The sequence below is a fragment of the Scyliorhinus torazame genome, chromosome 7, assembly GCF_047496885.1.
Source record: "Scyliorhinus torazame isolate Kashiwa2021f chromosome 7, sScyTor2.1, whole genome shotgun sequence".
NCBI lineage: Eukaryota > Metazoa > Chordata > Chondrichthyes > Carcharhiniformes > Scyliorhinidae > Scyliorhinus > Scyliorhinus torazame.
This window is the reverse complement of record NC_092713.1, coordinates 290,088,950-290,105,560: the sequence shown is the minus strand read 5'-3', so window position 1 is coordinate 290,105,560 and position 16,611 is coordinate 290,088,950. Positions and strand designations below refer to the sequence as shown.

The window sequence follows — 16,611 nt, the reverse complement described above, 5'->3', positions numbered from 1 at the left end:
CCTGAAGTCAATGACCAGCTCTTTAGTTTTACTGGCATTGAGGGAGAGATTGTTGTCGCTACACCACTCCACTAGGTTCTCTATCTCCCGCCTGTATTCTGACTCGTCGTTATTCGAGATCCGGCCCACTTTTTGGACAGTAAGGGACAATTTTTTAGCATGGCCATTCCATTTACCTGCACGTCTGTGGGCTGTGGGAGGAAACCAAAGCACCCGGAGGAAACCCACGCAGACACGGGGGAAAAGTGCAAACTCCCCACAGGCAGTCACCCAAGGCCAGAATGTGAACCTGGGTCCCTGGCGCTGTGAGAGAGCAGTGCTAACTGCTGCCCTGGCTGAAAAGCTCAAGTTTCTCTAGTCTTTCCTCATAATTCAGATCCCTTCCACTGGAAGTCAGTGCTTTTCTAATTACAAATATTTGTAACTGAGGAAGCAACAAAAACATATAGTTTTGTAAAAACTGCTTTGGTCATAATTATCTCACATTTTAATTTTAGCTCAACAGTAGCCAGACCCTCATTAAATGTAGACAGTGACCAGCTGAACCAACCTTTTTCTGCACCATTTAACAGACATTGCAAGCTCCCTGTCTTTGGTATTCAGTAGCTTCCCACTGCCAATCCGCTCAGCATCGTAATCACCTGCTGTTTAAAGCACAGACAGTCACCATGGTGATGAGATACTATGAAAGCGGATGGGGGGGGGGGTGAAGAAGTGAGAACAGCCTCACAGATAAATTTTTTAAAAAGCGCAAATGCAGTGGACTGAGCCTGCACACCGGAGATCTGTAAACGAGGACCTTCATGTTTCAAAATTATGTGCATTCAAGATGATGTTCGATTTGCATTTCAAAGATGCACTGCTCCCAGATGTTCAAATAGCGGCACTGCGGAGAATAGTGATTCGAAGTAGCTCAACAGCTCTCCCTGCTGCCAGTATTTATTACTGCAGCACCTGTCCAATGCCTATGTCCTCTACATGAAATTCATCTAAAAATAAGCAGGGCTGAAAAAGTCCCGAATATCACATTTTCCCATATGTTGTACAGGTTCCACTCCTCAATGCAATAAAATCCATGATCAGTGACGTACCATTTTCATAGAATCACTACACTGGAGGCCATTTAGCCCATCAATTCTGCACTGGCCCTTGCTTCTTTAGAGCACACTACCTAAAGCCAATCCCCCACTCACATCCCCGTAACCCCACCTAGCTTTTTGGGCAATATTATATGCATGGCCAATCCACCTAACCTGCACATCTTTGGACTGCGGGAGGAAACCGGAGCACCAGGAGGAAACCCATGCAGACACAGGGAGAAAGTGCAAACTCCACACAGTTACCCAAGGCTGGAATCAAACCTGGGTCCCTGGTGCTGTAAGGCATCAGTGCTAACCACTGTGCCGCACCACCCATTTTATAAAATATATCAAATAGCATGAAACAATCACTGCACCACAAAAGTAACTTATTGCATGAAAGCACTACTACACTGATAAGGCAATGTACAAATGGCTGCTTTTCCCCAATGAAGCTGAGTTATATCAATGTAACTTATATTTTTAAGAGCAGGTGGGCTACACAAGTGGGCTACTTCTGCTCCTTCAGCATGTTCCATCATTCAGTGACATTATCGCTAATCCACGATCTAACTCCACATACCTGACCATTGCCCCATATCCTTTAATGTCTTTGGTTAACAAAACTTTACCAACTTCAACATAACAAGTGATCTAGCATCAACTGTCATTTGTGGAAGAGTTCCAAACTTAGAATCATAGAATCCCTACACTACAGAAAGAGGCCATTTGGCCCATTGACTCCGCACTGTCCCTTTGAAAGACCACCCTACCTAGGCCCTGTAACCTCACCCTAAGGGGCAATTTGGCATGTCCAATCCACCTAACCTGCACATCTTTTGTCTGCGGGAGGAAACCGGAGCACCCGGAGGAAACCCACGCAGACACGGGGAGAAAGTGCAGACTCCACACAGTCACCCAAGGTGGGAATCGAACTGGGTCCCTGGCGCTGTTAGACAGCAGTGCTAACCACTATGCCACCACGAATTGTACCACTTCCTGCATATGCTAGTGTTTAACTTCACTCCTGTCTGGCTCTGATTTTTAGATTATGTCCTCATCTTAGACTCCACAACTAGTAAAAATAATTTTCATCTACCCGATCTGTCCCCTTTAATACCTTGAAGGTATTATTTTGGAATATTGGTTTTTTTTTTTTAAATGGCATTTGTGGTTTTCACCTCATTCCAATTTGTAATTTAAAATATCCAAATATATCTTAATAAAAATCTTTACCTGTACATACATCCAGTCTGCATGACTTGACCTTTCCCCATTCTATATCCCAACATCGACATTTAGAAGGGAGATTGTCAATGTAAACTATTGTGTATCTAGGAAGCATGGGAAGTCCAAACATTAACAGAGCTTTATTTACAAGGTGTGTTCACTTAAGGCTGCTCCTTCACTCTGGCAGTTTCCCACACTAGCAACCTGTGACGTCACTTCTGGAGACGACATGCAAATATTAATATGGTGCTTAATGCAGCTATGAAGGCTCAATATAAACACATAACATTTCATCCCCCTTTAAATCGAATGTCCCCAACAATTTCAAACAAGTGTAACATGAACAATAATCAAATAACAATAGTCAATAAGTCAGGTGGTTTGGAGGTCGCCGCTCTTGGACCGGTTGACGGCGAACCTCTGGCGGCTGCTTCTTTGCACTTGTTAGAACCGCCGGCGTTTTCATCTTTGTACGAATGTCATCAGTGGTTGTTTAGACTGGTGTTGAGGTAACTAGAGGTTCATTCTGTTCTTGGTATTAAGGTGAGGTGTTAGCTTCCACTGGAGTTTGTCGGTGTCAGGGTTGAAGGAAGGTTCATGTCAGGACTTGGTGCAGTTGAATCAGAATTTTCAGGAGGCTCCATTTCCAGTGGACCGCTTCCCCCTGCCAACAGCTGATCCATATGCCTCCTCAAGATGATTTTTGGAGAATCCAGCCCAAGATGTTTTGTTTTGCTTCCCCATCGTTCTACCTGTCCTTGTTTCATTTTCAGAGGTTTCAACAAGTTAATAATGCAAGAGGGATTTTAGTCATTGAATGATCAGTATCCCTATACATAGGTAGGAATTAATTAAGGTGTTTGATCAGCGAACCTTGTTCCCTGGTTGCTCTCAATGTGTTTCATGATTTGAACGAAACATTCTGCTCGTCCATTCGTAGCAGGATGGTACAGTGTAGACCTAATATGTTGAAAACCATTCTCTTTAAAGAAACTTTCAAATTCTTGAGACAAATATTGAAGTCCGTTATCACTTGCCAATTGCTCAGGGAATCCAAAGCTACCAAAGACTTCTCCTAGTCTCTCAATTATCTTTTCTGATGAAGTTGATTTCATTATGGTGACTTCTGGCCACTTTGAATGAGCAAAAACCGTTAGTAAGAAAATATTTCCTCCAAAGGTTTCCTGTAAAGTCGACATGCACCCATTGCCAAGCCTTTTCTGGCCATTTCCAAAGATGCAACGGTGCTAACCATGCAGGTTTTGTACCTTTACACATGAAGAACATGTTCCAGATTTCTCTTCAATCTCCACATCCAATCCAGGCCACCAGAAATAATTCCTCACTATTTCTTTCATGCGCGCAATTCCGCAATGGCCCTCGTGCAATTTGTTTAACACTCATCCTCTCAATGGTGGCAGAATGATCGTTGTCAGCCCCCAAAGAACACATCCTGACTGCTCCAAACCTTTAGTGGAGTACGGTTTCAAATCAGGTTTTAGTTCGGAGGTCTTGCTTCATAGTACCATATCCATTAATTGGAGCGTATCAGATCGCACCACGTGTACGACTTCACTTGTACTGAAGTGACAGGCGTACAGTCTACCTGTTCAAAGTAGAAGATACTTCCGCTCGAATAGTTTGATGAACTACTTGTTGACTAACTGCTTGGTAGTGATAATTGTGAAAGTCCATCTGCATTACAATGGAGTCTTCATTGTCAGCACTTGATGGTATAACTTTAAAATGTTTTTTTCAAAAGAGTACCCAATAATGTTTTTCTCCAAATTAAGGGTCAATTTAGCATGGGCAATCCATCTACACTGCACATCTTTGGGCTGTGGAGGTGAGACCCACACAGACACGGGGAGAATGTGCAAACTCCACATAAACAGTGACCCAGAGATGCGATCGAACCTGCATCCTCAGCATCGTGAGGCAGCAGTGTTAACCATTGCATCACCGTGCCGCACACATTTGATTTGTTTGGTATAACTATATCCAAACAAAAGCAATGCCCATCTCTGCACTCTACTTGCTGCAAGTGACAGAATTCCTGTGTGTGGTCTTAAAACTGTCATTAACGGACAATGGTCTGTCAACAGTGTGAACCTTCGTCTGTAAAGCAATTGGCGGAATCGCTTTACTCCAAAGATAATCCCAAAGGTTTCCCTTTCGATCAGTGCGTAGTTACTTTCAGCTTTTCTCAATGTTTGACGCACAAAGGCCTGTTTTCAACCGATATCATGTTGTGGGATAGCACCGCTCCAACACCATAAGGAGATGCGTCACACGGCAACTGTTGGGGTGGGGTAGGATTGAAATGCGCAAGGACTTCAAATTTGAGCAATGCTTCTTTGGCTTGCGTGAGCGCATTACTACATTGATCAGACCATTTCCACTTCTTGTGTTGGCATAAGAGGTTATGCGTTATTTTTAAAATGGCTGCCAAATTTGGAAAACATCTGCAGTAGTGGTTCAACAATCCTAGGAAGGATTGCAACCAGTTAACGTTCTGAGGTGCAGGAGCCTCGGTGATGGCCTTGATCTTCGAGGGAGATTTGTGAAGGCCCGTGGCATCGATCAGATGTCCCAAATACTCAACTGAAGACGGGAAGAACTCACACTTGTCCTCGCAGACTCCCAGTCCTGTCTTCTAACCTTTGAGGAGTCATCAGGTTGACTTCAGCCCAGTTCAGTCAAATCTTTTCTAACCATGTTCGATGCCTTAATGCTGCATAATTTCCCTTTACTACACATAAAGACAAATCTACTGTTTGCCTGTTAAGTTGCACAGCTATGTCAATGCAGCCTTTCAATGGAACCAGTGTATGCATTCAACCTAATTCTTGAAGGTTTCAATGACATGCATCTGAGCTTTTCCATATCGAGTCTCTGGCACTAGTGAGACTGCTATTTCAGTCTGGAATTCCTAATGGCTGCCCATCCAGCAGTGAAGTAACCCAGTATCTATCCGTAGCACCACCAATGGTTAGCACATTCAGTGACAATTTGTCTTCAGACTGCAAGTCGTCTTGTTTCACTCGTCCATCTTAAATAGCATGAACACTTATTTTATTTTATTTACATGCTGTTTTGGTTTGCTCTTCCTTCTTATTAATTTTGCGCGTAAGCTTGCTTTTTCTTCCAACAGGCACTCCAAGACATTTTTTCCACGACCTCTGCATTTTAAGCCCTTATACCACCATTCCACAGCTGAATGACCTGGCTTTGGACATCGGTGACAAATACGGGTTTGAGTGTATCAGAGTATTCAAAATTAGTTGCTGAACTTCTTTCGCAGCCAGCTCCTTCGTAACACCAATTTCCACGACCTTGAGTAAGGTTACTCTTAATGAGCAAACGTTTCGGTATTGCCTCACTTCGCAGATCGCAGACCAATCTCTCCCAAATTGTATCATTCAGCGCACCATCAAACTCAAAGTCTGTCAGGCTTTTTAATCCAGCCACTTATTGCGCAATTAATTATTTCCTCCCTCTCCCCCCCCCCCCCCCCCTTTCAGGGTGCCTTTTGTGGAATCTGAAGCAGTCGCCAATCACTAAAGGCGTCAGTGAATAGCGTGCTCGCAGGATCTCTACAATTTGATCATGTTTTAATGCCTAGCTTCTCGGGTTAAACTTCTGAGATTTAATGTAGTCCAGCTTCCTGCCCCCCTCCATCACCCAGGAATGTGGGAACCCAAACATCTTCTGCAATTTTGTTCGCCTGTGCAAAAGCCAAAATGCTCAATATATGAGCCCCACTGCTCCAAATTTTCATCAAAACGTGCCACGGCACCGAACACTTCCACCATTTTTCTTGCTGATGGAGGTTCCCAGTAATCACTTTGCAATGTGTTTCAGCAGCTATCTTGCTTTTCCCATTAAAACAAGGCAACAACCCGAACTTCAGCCTCTTTTTCAAACACCCCCAGCTCTTTAATTGCTCTGCAGAGGATTATTACTCACATCCATTATGTCTGGAGCACATGCAAGAGCTTTTCTTCCAATTCCTCTCTCACAATTTTTGTTAATTCTCCCCCCCCCGTCACGAGCATGCGCCGTTGTATATTGAAGCTAGGAAGCAGGGTCAAAAACTAAGCTTTATTTACAAGGTGTATTCACTACAGGCTGCTTCTTCACTCTGGCAGTTTCCTGTGATGCCACTCCCAGTGGCGACATGCATATGAAGACTAAACATAAATACATAACATGAACAATTCACTCCACTTGCACAATCTAGCCACCAGATTTCAGTAATTTTCATGTCCCCCAAAAAAGGGCTGAATTTTTTTTTTTTTTTTTAAAAGCTTCATAACACAATTAAATTTAGAATACTTTTAATGCTTTAAGGTTTTAACTTGTTAGCCCCAGCTTTTCCCAAAAGCACATTCTTAGACCCGATAATTTTGTCAGGGCAATGACTACCTGAACTAAACTTGGATTATGTGAGCTATGTTTACACTGAACTCAATTTTTCTGCATCAGTACTGTTCAGTCCACGAAGGAGATCGATTTGCATTTATATAATGCCGTTCACAACCTTAGATACTAATGCATTCAAAAGGTGATTAAGTACATTTTGAAGCAAAGTCACTGTTGCAATATAGAACAAGTATAGGTCAATTTGCACGTAGAAAGCTCCCACAAACATGACAAAAGATCATCTGTTTTATGGTGCTGCTTTCAATATCATACACAAACAGCAATGGAGAATTCATTCCGGGATAAATTATAGGGTCTGAAAGCTTAACAATGCCAAACTTAATCCGCACCCAGCAACCAATTTCAGTGCCTTTACGACAAACTCTATTGCTCACTTGCATCAAGTCCAATAACCCTATTGGCCCTGTTCTCGTTGATCTAGTCAAGCAACACTGTAGATTTTTAAATTCTTACCTCATTTTCAAATGCTTCCATGATCTCTCCCCTCCTTATCTCTAATCTCCTCCAGCCCCAAAAGCATCTAAATTATCTGTGCTCCTCTGCATTCAGGTCTTGTTTTGAATGCTCTGTCTTTAATGGATGTGCCTTTGGTTGCCTAGGCCACAAAACCTGTCTCACCTCTCTTCTCTGCAATTCACTTTCATCCTTTTAAGATGCTCTTTAAAACCTACCACTTTAACCAGCTTTTGATCATCATCACAGCTAATACTTCCTTGTGTGGCTCAGTGTCATGTCTTATCCTATAATGCTCCTGTGATGCATTTAACATTAAAAGTGCTACATTATTATAAGTTGCTGCTAAAGACAGTTTCTTAAGTAGCAGGAAATAGGTTGATTTCTGCTGCCATTACTGATAGTTCCGAGAGATGAGCACATGCAGTTTATTGAGCCTGTTCATTCCCCCACTTATCGACTCAAGCTTGTGACCATCAGCTTCCAGATAGAATACTTTGCTGGTGATCCACAGAAAAGAAAAATCAGTAAAACATTGATGGCCATCTATTTCACTTTATTCCAGCATTTTCATTCATCTACAAATTAAAATATATAATATTTGTAATGAAATATGAAGGTGACATCAAAAGGGTCAACACAAGTACAGAAATATTTACGTCGACAACTGAGGTGAAAACAAAGGGTTTATTCTGTTGTGTATCAATGCACCAGGTAGATCAACGTATCGCCCATATCATGTTTCAAGCCATTGTCAGTCAGGTGGACCTTTTTTGCAGTCAAGTCTATATGAAATGATGCCTTCTCAGAAATGGCCACTTTACCCACTGATTCCTTCCCAAGGACTGGAACTCGTCGTGGACCCAGTACAGGGTCTTCATACCTCATGAGCTTCACTTGTGTATGATCTTAAAAACAAAGATAAATGTGTCACTGTACAACTAACATTTCACATTTTATTGAACAAACTTGTAACATGAACCTACTTTGTATCGATTTAGAAGTAGCATTCAAGTTGCCCTAGTTTCTCTGGTTCATCAAATATCTCCCCCAACACATGCTTGAGAAATGTTAGTTTATTCAATTGAATAACAAATTAATACTGATTAGTACTTACTTAGTAAATAATAATAAAAACACACAGGGAGCAATGAATTGCACTCAAACTATTTTGTGTAATATGAACACAAGAACTAGGAGCAGGAGTAGGCAATTCAGCCCCTCAAGCCTGCTCCGCCATTACTTTCCTGTTCTCCATTATCCTTTAACCCATTACTAATTAAAAATCTGTTGATCTCCTCCTTAAATTTACTCAAAGTCCCGGCATCCACGGCACCTCCACCGTGTCCGATCTATTTAATACATTTCTGCTCAAATCCCTTCTCCCTCCACCCAGAATAATGAGAGTTCACTTTATCCTTAGCGCCACATTATCAGCTTCCACATTAAATGGATCACCCCCTGCCAAATTTGTCACCTCCGGCATAATGAAATCACCAAGCACTTGCTGTCTCCTTTCAGTATTTCAAAGGACCAATTCCGTCTGTGACATTCTGGTTCACTCTTCAGTCATCCAACACCCCCACCCTATCCTGCAGCATCTTTCCATGCAAGTGCAGGAGATGTATCACCTGCCCTTTCAACTCCTTACTTCTCACCAGCCAAGGCCCCATACACCTCTTACAAATGAACAGGAATTTACTTGTACTTCTTTCAATTTAGTATACTGTACTTTCTGTTTACAACATTGTCTCCTCTTCATTGGGGAGACCAAGCATGAACTGGGTGACCACATTGCAGAACACTTTTGTTCAGTCCACAAGCATGACTCACGAGTTTCCTGGTGCTTGTGATTTGAAGTCTCTACCTTGCTGTCCTTGGCCTGGTTACAGTGTTCCAATGAAGCTCAACCTAAGCTCGGGGAATGACATCTCATCATTGGACTTGACAGTCTGCAGCCTATGTTTCTATCTCTCCACAGTTCTGATGAATGGCCATCGACTGGAAATATTAATATGGAAGTAGAATACTGCGGATGCTGAAAATCTGATATAAAAACAGAAAAACCCTAAATCTGGCCACAGCTGTGGAGAGAGAAACAGAGTTAATGTTCGGAGTCCAATGTAACTTCTTTGGAACTGGAGAGAGGAAGAAATGTGATGGGTTTAATGCTGCTGGAAAAAGGGGGAGGAGGTGGAGCAGAATAGAAAGTCTAGGATAGGTTGGGTAGGGGGGGGGGGGGGGGGGGGGGGCAGGAGAGATTAAATAACAAAGATGTCATGGAACACAAGACAAAGGGATTGGTAATGATAGTATAAAGACAAAAGGGTAAACTGTAATAGCAGAAAGAGGTCAGCACTGTCTGAAAGCAAAAACATGGTAACAAGATACAGGCTGACAAATTCTGGGGATGGGGGTGGGGTGGGGGAAGAGAGAATCAAAATGAAAGACAGACTTTATGATCTGAAGTTGTTGAATCCAGAAGGAAGTGAGGTGCCTAATTGGAAGGTGAACTGCTGTTTCTCCAGTTTGCGTTGAGCTTCACTGGAATATTGTAGCAGGCCGGGGATAGAAGTGTGAGCGCAAGAGCAAGATGGTGAATTGAAATGGCAAGCAACAGGAATCTTGCAGACTGGGTATAGGTGTTCCGCAAAGCTGTCACCCAGTCTGCGTTTAGTCTCTCCTATGCAGAGGAAACCACATTGTGGGCAGCGAATACAGCACACCAAATTGAAAGAAGTCCAAAGATGTGCAGGTTAGGTGGATTGGCCATGCTAAATTGACTCTTGGTGTCCAAAAGGTTAGGTGGGGTTACTGGGTTATAGGGTGGGGACAGGGGCATAGAAAGGGTGCTCTTTCAGAGGGTTGGTACAGATTTGGTGGGCCAAATGGCCTCCTTCTGCACTGTAGGTATTCAAAGTGCGAGCAACTTGCTGCTTCACATGGAAGGAGTGTTTGGGGCCTTGGACCGAGATGTTGATCCGAGGTAAAAGGACAGGTATTAAACCATCTCCGACTGCCGGCTTCGGGAAGAGATTGAGGTAATGGGGATGTTAGAGATGTGGGCCAGGATGTCACGGAAGGGAAGATGCATTTGGTGGTGCTGTCATGCTGTGATTGGCAGAAATGGCAGAGGATGATCCTTTGAACAGATAGGCTGATGATGGAAAATGAGGACAGGGAAAATCAAGGTTCTGGAGGGAGCGGAAACGGTGAGGGAAGAAGGGTGGGAAATGGGTCAGACATGGTTGCGAGTACTGTCAGTTACAGTGGAGCGGAATCCTCGGCTTAGGAAAAAGGAATAAATGTTGGAAGCACTGTTGTGGAAAGTAGCATCATTGGAACAGATGCAATGGAGACGGAGAAACTGGGAGAATAGAATGGAGTCCATACAGGAGGTCGGGTGTGAGGGAGTGTAACTGAGGTAGCTGTGGAAGTCGGTAGACTTGTAACAAATATTGGTAGACAGTCTATTGCTCGAAATGCGGCCAGAGAAATCAAGGCGAGCATGAAAAAGAGTTGTGGAAGGAGGCCTGGAACAAGGAATGTGCCACCTACAAAAACAGGCATAATTAGGACCAATGCAGATGTCCACAATCACATCTTTTATCTGGAGGAAGTGAGACAATTTGAATGAGAAACTGCTGAAAAAGAGAACGTGTTCAGCCAGGCGGAGGAGGGCAATGGAAGATGAAATTGTTTGGACTTCTGATCAAGGGAGATGTGGAGAGACCACAGACCATCCTCGTGGGAGGTGTAGAGGAACTGGACCACCAAAACGTGAAAAATAGGTAGTTACGAAGGGGAAACCGGGAGTTGCTGAAATGAAGTAAGGTGCAAGAAGAATCACAAATGTAGGTGGGAAGAGACTGGACAAGGGGAGAGAAAATAGTCAAGGTAGGGAGAAGCAAGTGCAGTGGGGTGGGAACAGGTTAAAATGATGGGTCTACCAGGGAGTACTGTTTTTGGATTTTGGCAAGTAGGTAGAAGCTTGCTGTGCGGGGCTGGGGGACTCTGAGGTTGGAGGCTGTGAAGGGAAAATCTCCAAGGGAAATTAGGCCAGTGATGGTCCTGGAAACAATGGCTTGATGTTCAGTGGTGGGCTCATAGTCTAGGTTAGGTAGGAGGAAGTGTCTGAGAGTTGGGGTTCAGTGTCTGCGAGGTAGAGGTCGGTACGCCAGACAACAACAGCACCACCCTTGCCAGCAGGTTAATAAAAAGTCAGGGTTGGATCTGAGAGAACGGAGAGCAGCAAGTTCAGAGGGAGACAGGTTAGAATGAGTGAAAGGAGCAGAGAACTTGCGATGGCCAATGTCATACCGCAGGAGGTCAGAGGGTGGCGTCCAGGTAAAGGGAGAACACTGGGGGATTTTAAAAGTGTCTGTTGAAGCATTAACATTAACCTAAAACATTAACTCTGTTTATCTCCACAGCTGTCTCCTGACCTGCTGAGTATTTCCAGCATTTTATTTCAGATTTCCACCACCTGCAGCATTTTACTTTTGTATATGCCAAAGGATGTAGCATGTTCAATCCATCATCTCCCTACACCCAATGAGCAAGGGGAAAAAGGTTAATTAATGATTTGGTTGAGAAATGACAGGATGGTTAAACTCAGTCATACCTTTAATACCACGGTCAATCTTCATGAGTCTTCGAATTACAGTGTCCTTTTTATCACCCTGTCTGATGTCGATCCTTGTAGAGAAATGTCCATTTGCTGGCTGGGGGTTCACCAAGAACAGGGGTACACTGGGCTGTGGACAAGAACAAGAATTGGATTCCAAAAACAAAGCTGTACATGTCCAAATCCATTTGTAGGGTCTCTCCAAGAAGAATCACCAGAAACCCAAATGGACAGAAGACACTGTGGCTTCATTGGTCTGCCAATCCACTGTATCAAATGGCTGCATAACAATTTCATGGTCAACTCACTTCCTTTTTCAGGGATTTATGTTTATAAATTAAGAGTATGCAATATAGTTTTTCCAATTAAGGGCAATTTAACGTGGCCAATACACCTATCCGGCACATCTTTGGGTTGTGGGGGTGAAACCCACGCAGACACGGGGAGGATGTGCAAACTCCACACGGACAGTGATCCAGGGCTGGGATCGAACCTGGGACCTCGGCGCCGTGAGGCAGCAGTGCTAACCACTGTGCCGCCCCTCCTTTTTCAGGGATGTCTCATTCTCAAATCATAGCAAAGGGTGCCAAGAACACGCAATTCTCCCAAAGTAGTGAAATCTGAGAAGTTCATTCAAAGAATACAGTAACTTACCTTCCTATATTTTCAACTAAAAAAATGTATCGCAGGGAGTTGGAGGGGGGTGGGGGAGAAAGGGTTTTGTGTTTTGAAATGGAGATTCAGGAGAGGACAATTTAGCTTGCATCTATCAAGCTAGTTTTGAAAATTTTCAAAGGACAATGAAAAGACTACAATATTGAGCATGAGAAATGGTTGCACAGGATCATATTTAACCTCAGCTCTTGGTATCGTTAATAATAATCTTTATTCGTGCCACAAGTAGGCTTACATTAACACTGCAATGAATTTTCGAGAAAATGCCCAGTCACCACACTCCGGCGCCTGTTCGGGTACAGAGGTAGAATTCAGAATGTCCAATTCAACTAACAAGCACATCTTTCAGGACTTGTGGGAGGAAGCCGGAACACCTGGAGGAAACCCACGCAGACACGGGGAGAACATGCAGACTCCTGTCCCGGACGCCACCCCCAGATCTGTTACGATTCGGCTAGGAGTGACTTTTTTTTTTTAAAACGGTAGACAAAATTTGAAATCCCATTTACTTACAAAGAGAATAAAGCCACAAGATTCCATGTTTTTAAATAAACAGGAGAACTTTTGTGATACAAGAATCAACAATGCAAACAGTCAATACTATCTAATTTATACTCTACTTCTCATTAATTCTGCATATTAAACATGAATTAACAGGCAAACTGTGGTCAAACACACCACAAACAACACATTCATCAAGACAGATCCCACAAATCTTCTCACCCAGACATCAGTGATCATTGAGTCAGAAAAATCCTTCAAATTTGGTCTGCCTCAAGAGGGGTCTCAGCTTCTCACTTTCAGAAACCTACCCTCTGACTTCTCTTTGACAGCATCTTCAACCTTAGTGAAGGCCTTCTTCTTCGGCATACGGTGACTTGTTAGGCATAGGAACATAGGGATTAGGAGTAGAGGTAGGCAATTCAGCCCTTTGAGCCTGCTCCGTTATTCAGTCATATCATGGCTGATCTCTTCCTAATATCAAATCCACCACCCAAACTGTTACCCCTATCCCTTTAACCTGTTTTTATCAGAATTATATCGATGTCCTTCTTGAAACCCAAAATATAATAATAATCTTTATTACCGTGACAAGTAGGCTTACATTAACACTGCAGTGAAATTACTGTGAAAATCCCCTCGTCGCCACACTCCGATGCCTGTTCGGGTACACAGAGGGAGAATTCAGAATATCCAATTCACCTAACAGCACGTCTTTCGGGACTTATGGGAGGAAACTGGAACACCCGGAAGAAACCCACACAGACTCCGCACAGACAGTGACCCAAGCGGGAATCGAACCTGCCGCTGTGAAGCAACAGTGCTGACAACTGTGCTAATCTATCTCCTTCTTGAAACCACTTTTTTGCAACAGGACACCAACTGCTCACCTCCCAGCTGTTAAATCTCTTCTCTCAAGACTGTGTCCTATTGGGGTGTCCAGGCTGTGCCTCCAGCATCTAATAACCTGCATGTTTCTAGCTACCTAGCTGTACTGCGCAGAAAAACACTTCAGCTTCTCTGAGTCAACACTGCACCCCAGCTGCACTGGGAAACCACTGCCCAAGAACTGCCATTCACTCTGTTTCTTGAATATATCGGTGACCTGTTAAGATCTCCCATTAGGGTTCCATTCCTGTCCTTACACAAGATCCAATGGTGCATTCTATACCTTAAAATGTTGCAATATCCAGTTTTGGCTTGCCCCCCAAAATGACAAAAATCCAACAATATAGATTGCCCTCTTACCTCTGTTCTAAATGCACAGAAAGGCTTTCCTGGACAGCACTCTTCCCGGATTTTATCATCTGCCTCTGTTGCAAACAAGACATCAATGTGGTCCAGCTGTGGCAGGAAGATAGAGGGAAGATTTCATAAACTACGGTTTCCATTTTTCTCCAGACGCAATTTAGATGACGAAAAGAAAGGATCTTTGTAGTTTCATAGCATTACATTTCGGCAATGAACTTCCCGGTATGTCAACTAGAGAAGCAGAAGCAATATGTATCAAACTTTCCTGGGCATGTTACATTACTACAGTTAAAGGAAAACTCCAGTCTATTTAGCGGAACCCAAACATTCATTGTGACTCTTGTGAGCGAACACAAAATCCAGAACTCAATCTTTCCAGGGGGTCCACAAGTTCAGGGTAGCAGTTTAAATTGAGAAATGCCAGTGTGGATACACAAAGTTTAGAATATAAAGTCACAGCGTATGCCAGGGATACACTTCCCCTTTCAGCAAATTAACTTCATCCCATCTTCAGACCCATAACTCTTCCTTCCCAAACTCTCAGTTGGGAATTCTCACCCATTCCACATATTTTTCAAAATCGCACATCGAATCAATCCATTGTGATGGCTCTTTGGTAAAACTAGCCAATTCATTCCACAACCCTGCTCTTTCTCCATAGCCCTGCAATTTATTTTCCCTTCAAGTGTTCATCCTATTTTTGAACGTGACTGCTGAATTGCTTTCACCATACTTTCAGGCAGTGCATTCAAGTCTGCATCAAACCTGATATTTCTCATGTCACCTCTGGTTCTTTTGCCAATCACATTAAATCTGTATCCTCCGGGAATTGACCCTTTTACTACTGGAAACAGTTACCACCCCTCTTCGGCAGAATTTCTTCCCCACAGCCCTTAGCCATCTACTAATAATATTTAATTTCAGTGTGCGCATGATAATTAGCATAGTTACCGTTAGTATTTCATTACTAATTATATAGCCCTTTAAATGAATACTTGCAGGGAAAAAAACCTTTATGTTACTGCTTGTTATTTTCATATATGAATTTCACCTGCTGACATAAATTGCAGTAAATAGTTGCTCTCATATCAAGTTGAGAAGCATTTCCTTTCAAATTAGTAATTTATCTGTAAAATTGGGAATGCAATATCAGCAGCCGACAAACATATTTCCATTTAACAAGTAGCTACAACGTCACCGTGCCAAACTGCCAGAAGGTATCTGCACTATACAAAGCATGCACCTACCTTCCCTCATTGTACTCATATTGCACGAGGGCACACCCCAGTAGCAGCTAGCCTTGCACTGCAAGTTATTTTGGGCACCAATCACAAGAGCTATTATTTATTTGTTTCTTTAGAAGCAAACAGAACATGGACACTTATTGAGTTTTGTGATCCACATTCACTGGTACTTGCCTCTAATGTGTTAGTTAAATAGACAATGTTTTCCATCAAGACACTACGTTCATCAAACTCCAGCTCCAGGTCAAGAACACGAGGCCCATTCTTCTCCAGGTTTTCCTATTTCAAACAAAACAAACACTGCATCATCACGAGTCGCAATATTGAGGAGATAACTGCTGCTCCTGGCCTAGACAAAGGAGTTGGAGGCTCAAAGGTGGTTTGAAGTATCCAAAGTACTCCATGGCTAGCCAATATTAAAGTGAGACAGTGCCCTTTCCCCTGAAAGAAAACTGGAAACCCAATCCCATACTGTTATAAAAGAAATATCAGTGCCAAACTTCTGGTTCAAATTACACCAAAGACTATAATTAAATTACCCCGTGCAAAGTCCTTTCACTACCAGCCAAATTATTAGCATTTCCGTCAAGGATCCCACTCGAAATGTTAGCCTATTTTCTCTTTCAGATGCTGATTGACCCAACATACATTTCCAACATTTTCTGTTTTATTTCAGATTAGCAGTATTCAGTGTTTTCATCTTTAAGGGATTCTATGAAGACGTTGCAATCAAACAATATCACAAGGGAAAATTGAAATATAAGAATTTAAGGATGGTAGATTTTTAAAAAACATTAAGCTGGACAATGATCAAGTACTTGCACATAACAATGCATTCATATAGCCTATTAGCAAAATGGTACATGGCTCTTCACAGAAGCATAATGAGACAAAACAATGACACCAAGATAATTGTGAGGTAATTTGGAGGGCTGTGTAATGGGCCAGGGTTTAGAAAACCCCAAAGTGTATCATGGAGTTCACCTGACCCACAACTTTTAATATATTGTGGTATGGGGAGCACACAGCCCACTCTACAAGTGTGGTACAGCAGAAATGGAAAAGTATTTTTTAAAGCAAAGCAATGTTTATTCTATGAACTCAA

The 16,611-nt window shown here is 42.8% G+C and overlaps 1 protein-coding gene across 1 annotated transcript in view; it reads right to left on the bottom strand.

Moving 5' to 3' along the window:
• Nucleotides 1-7,747: 7,747 nt before the first annotated feature.
• The window catches only part of lars1b (leucyl-tRNA synthetase 1b), an 83,267-nt gene continuing 74,403 nt past the window's right edge, over nt 7,748-16,611 (bottom strand). Inside the window, exons 29-32 of the mRNA XM_072512596.1 lie at nt 15,681-15,785; nt 14,260-14,355; nt 11,833-11,965; nt 7,748-8,116 (exon numbers count right to left, since the gene is read on the bottom strand). Coding sequence (XP_072368697.1) covers nt 7,911-8,116; nt 11,833-11,965; nt 14,260-14,355; nt 15,681-15,785 — 540 coding nt within the window. The 3' untranslated portion in view covers nt 7,748-7,910. The remainder of the gene's footprint in view (nt 8,117-11,832; nt 11,966-14,259; nt 14,356-15,680; nt 15,786-16,611) is intronic.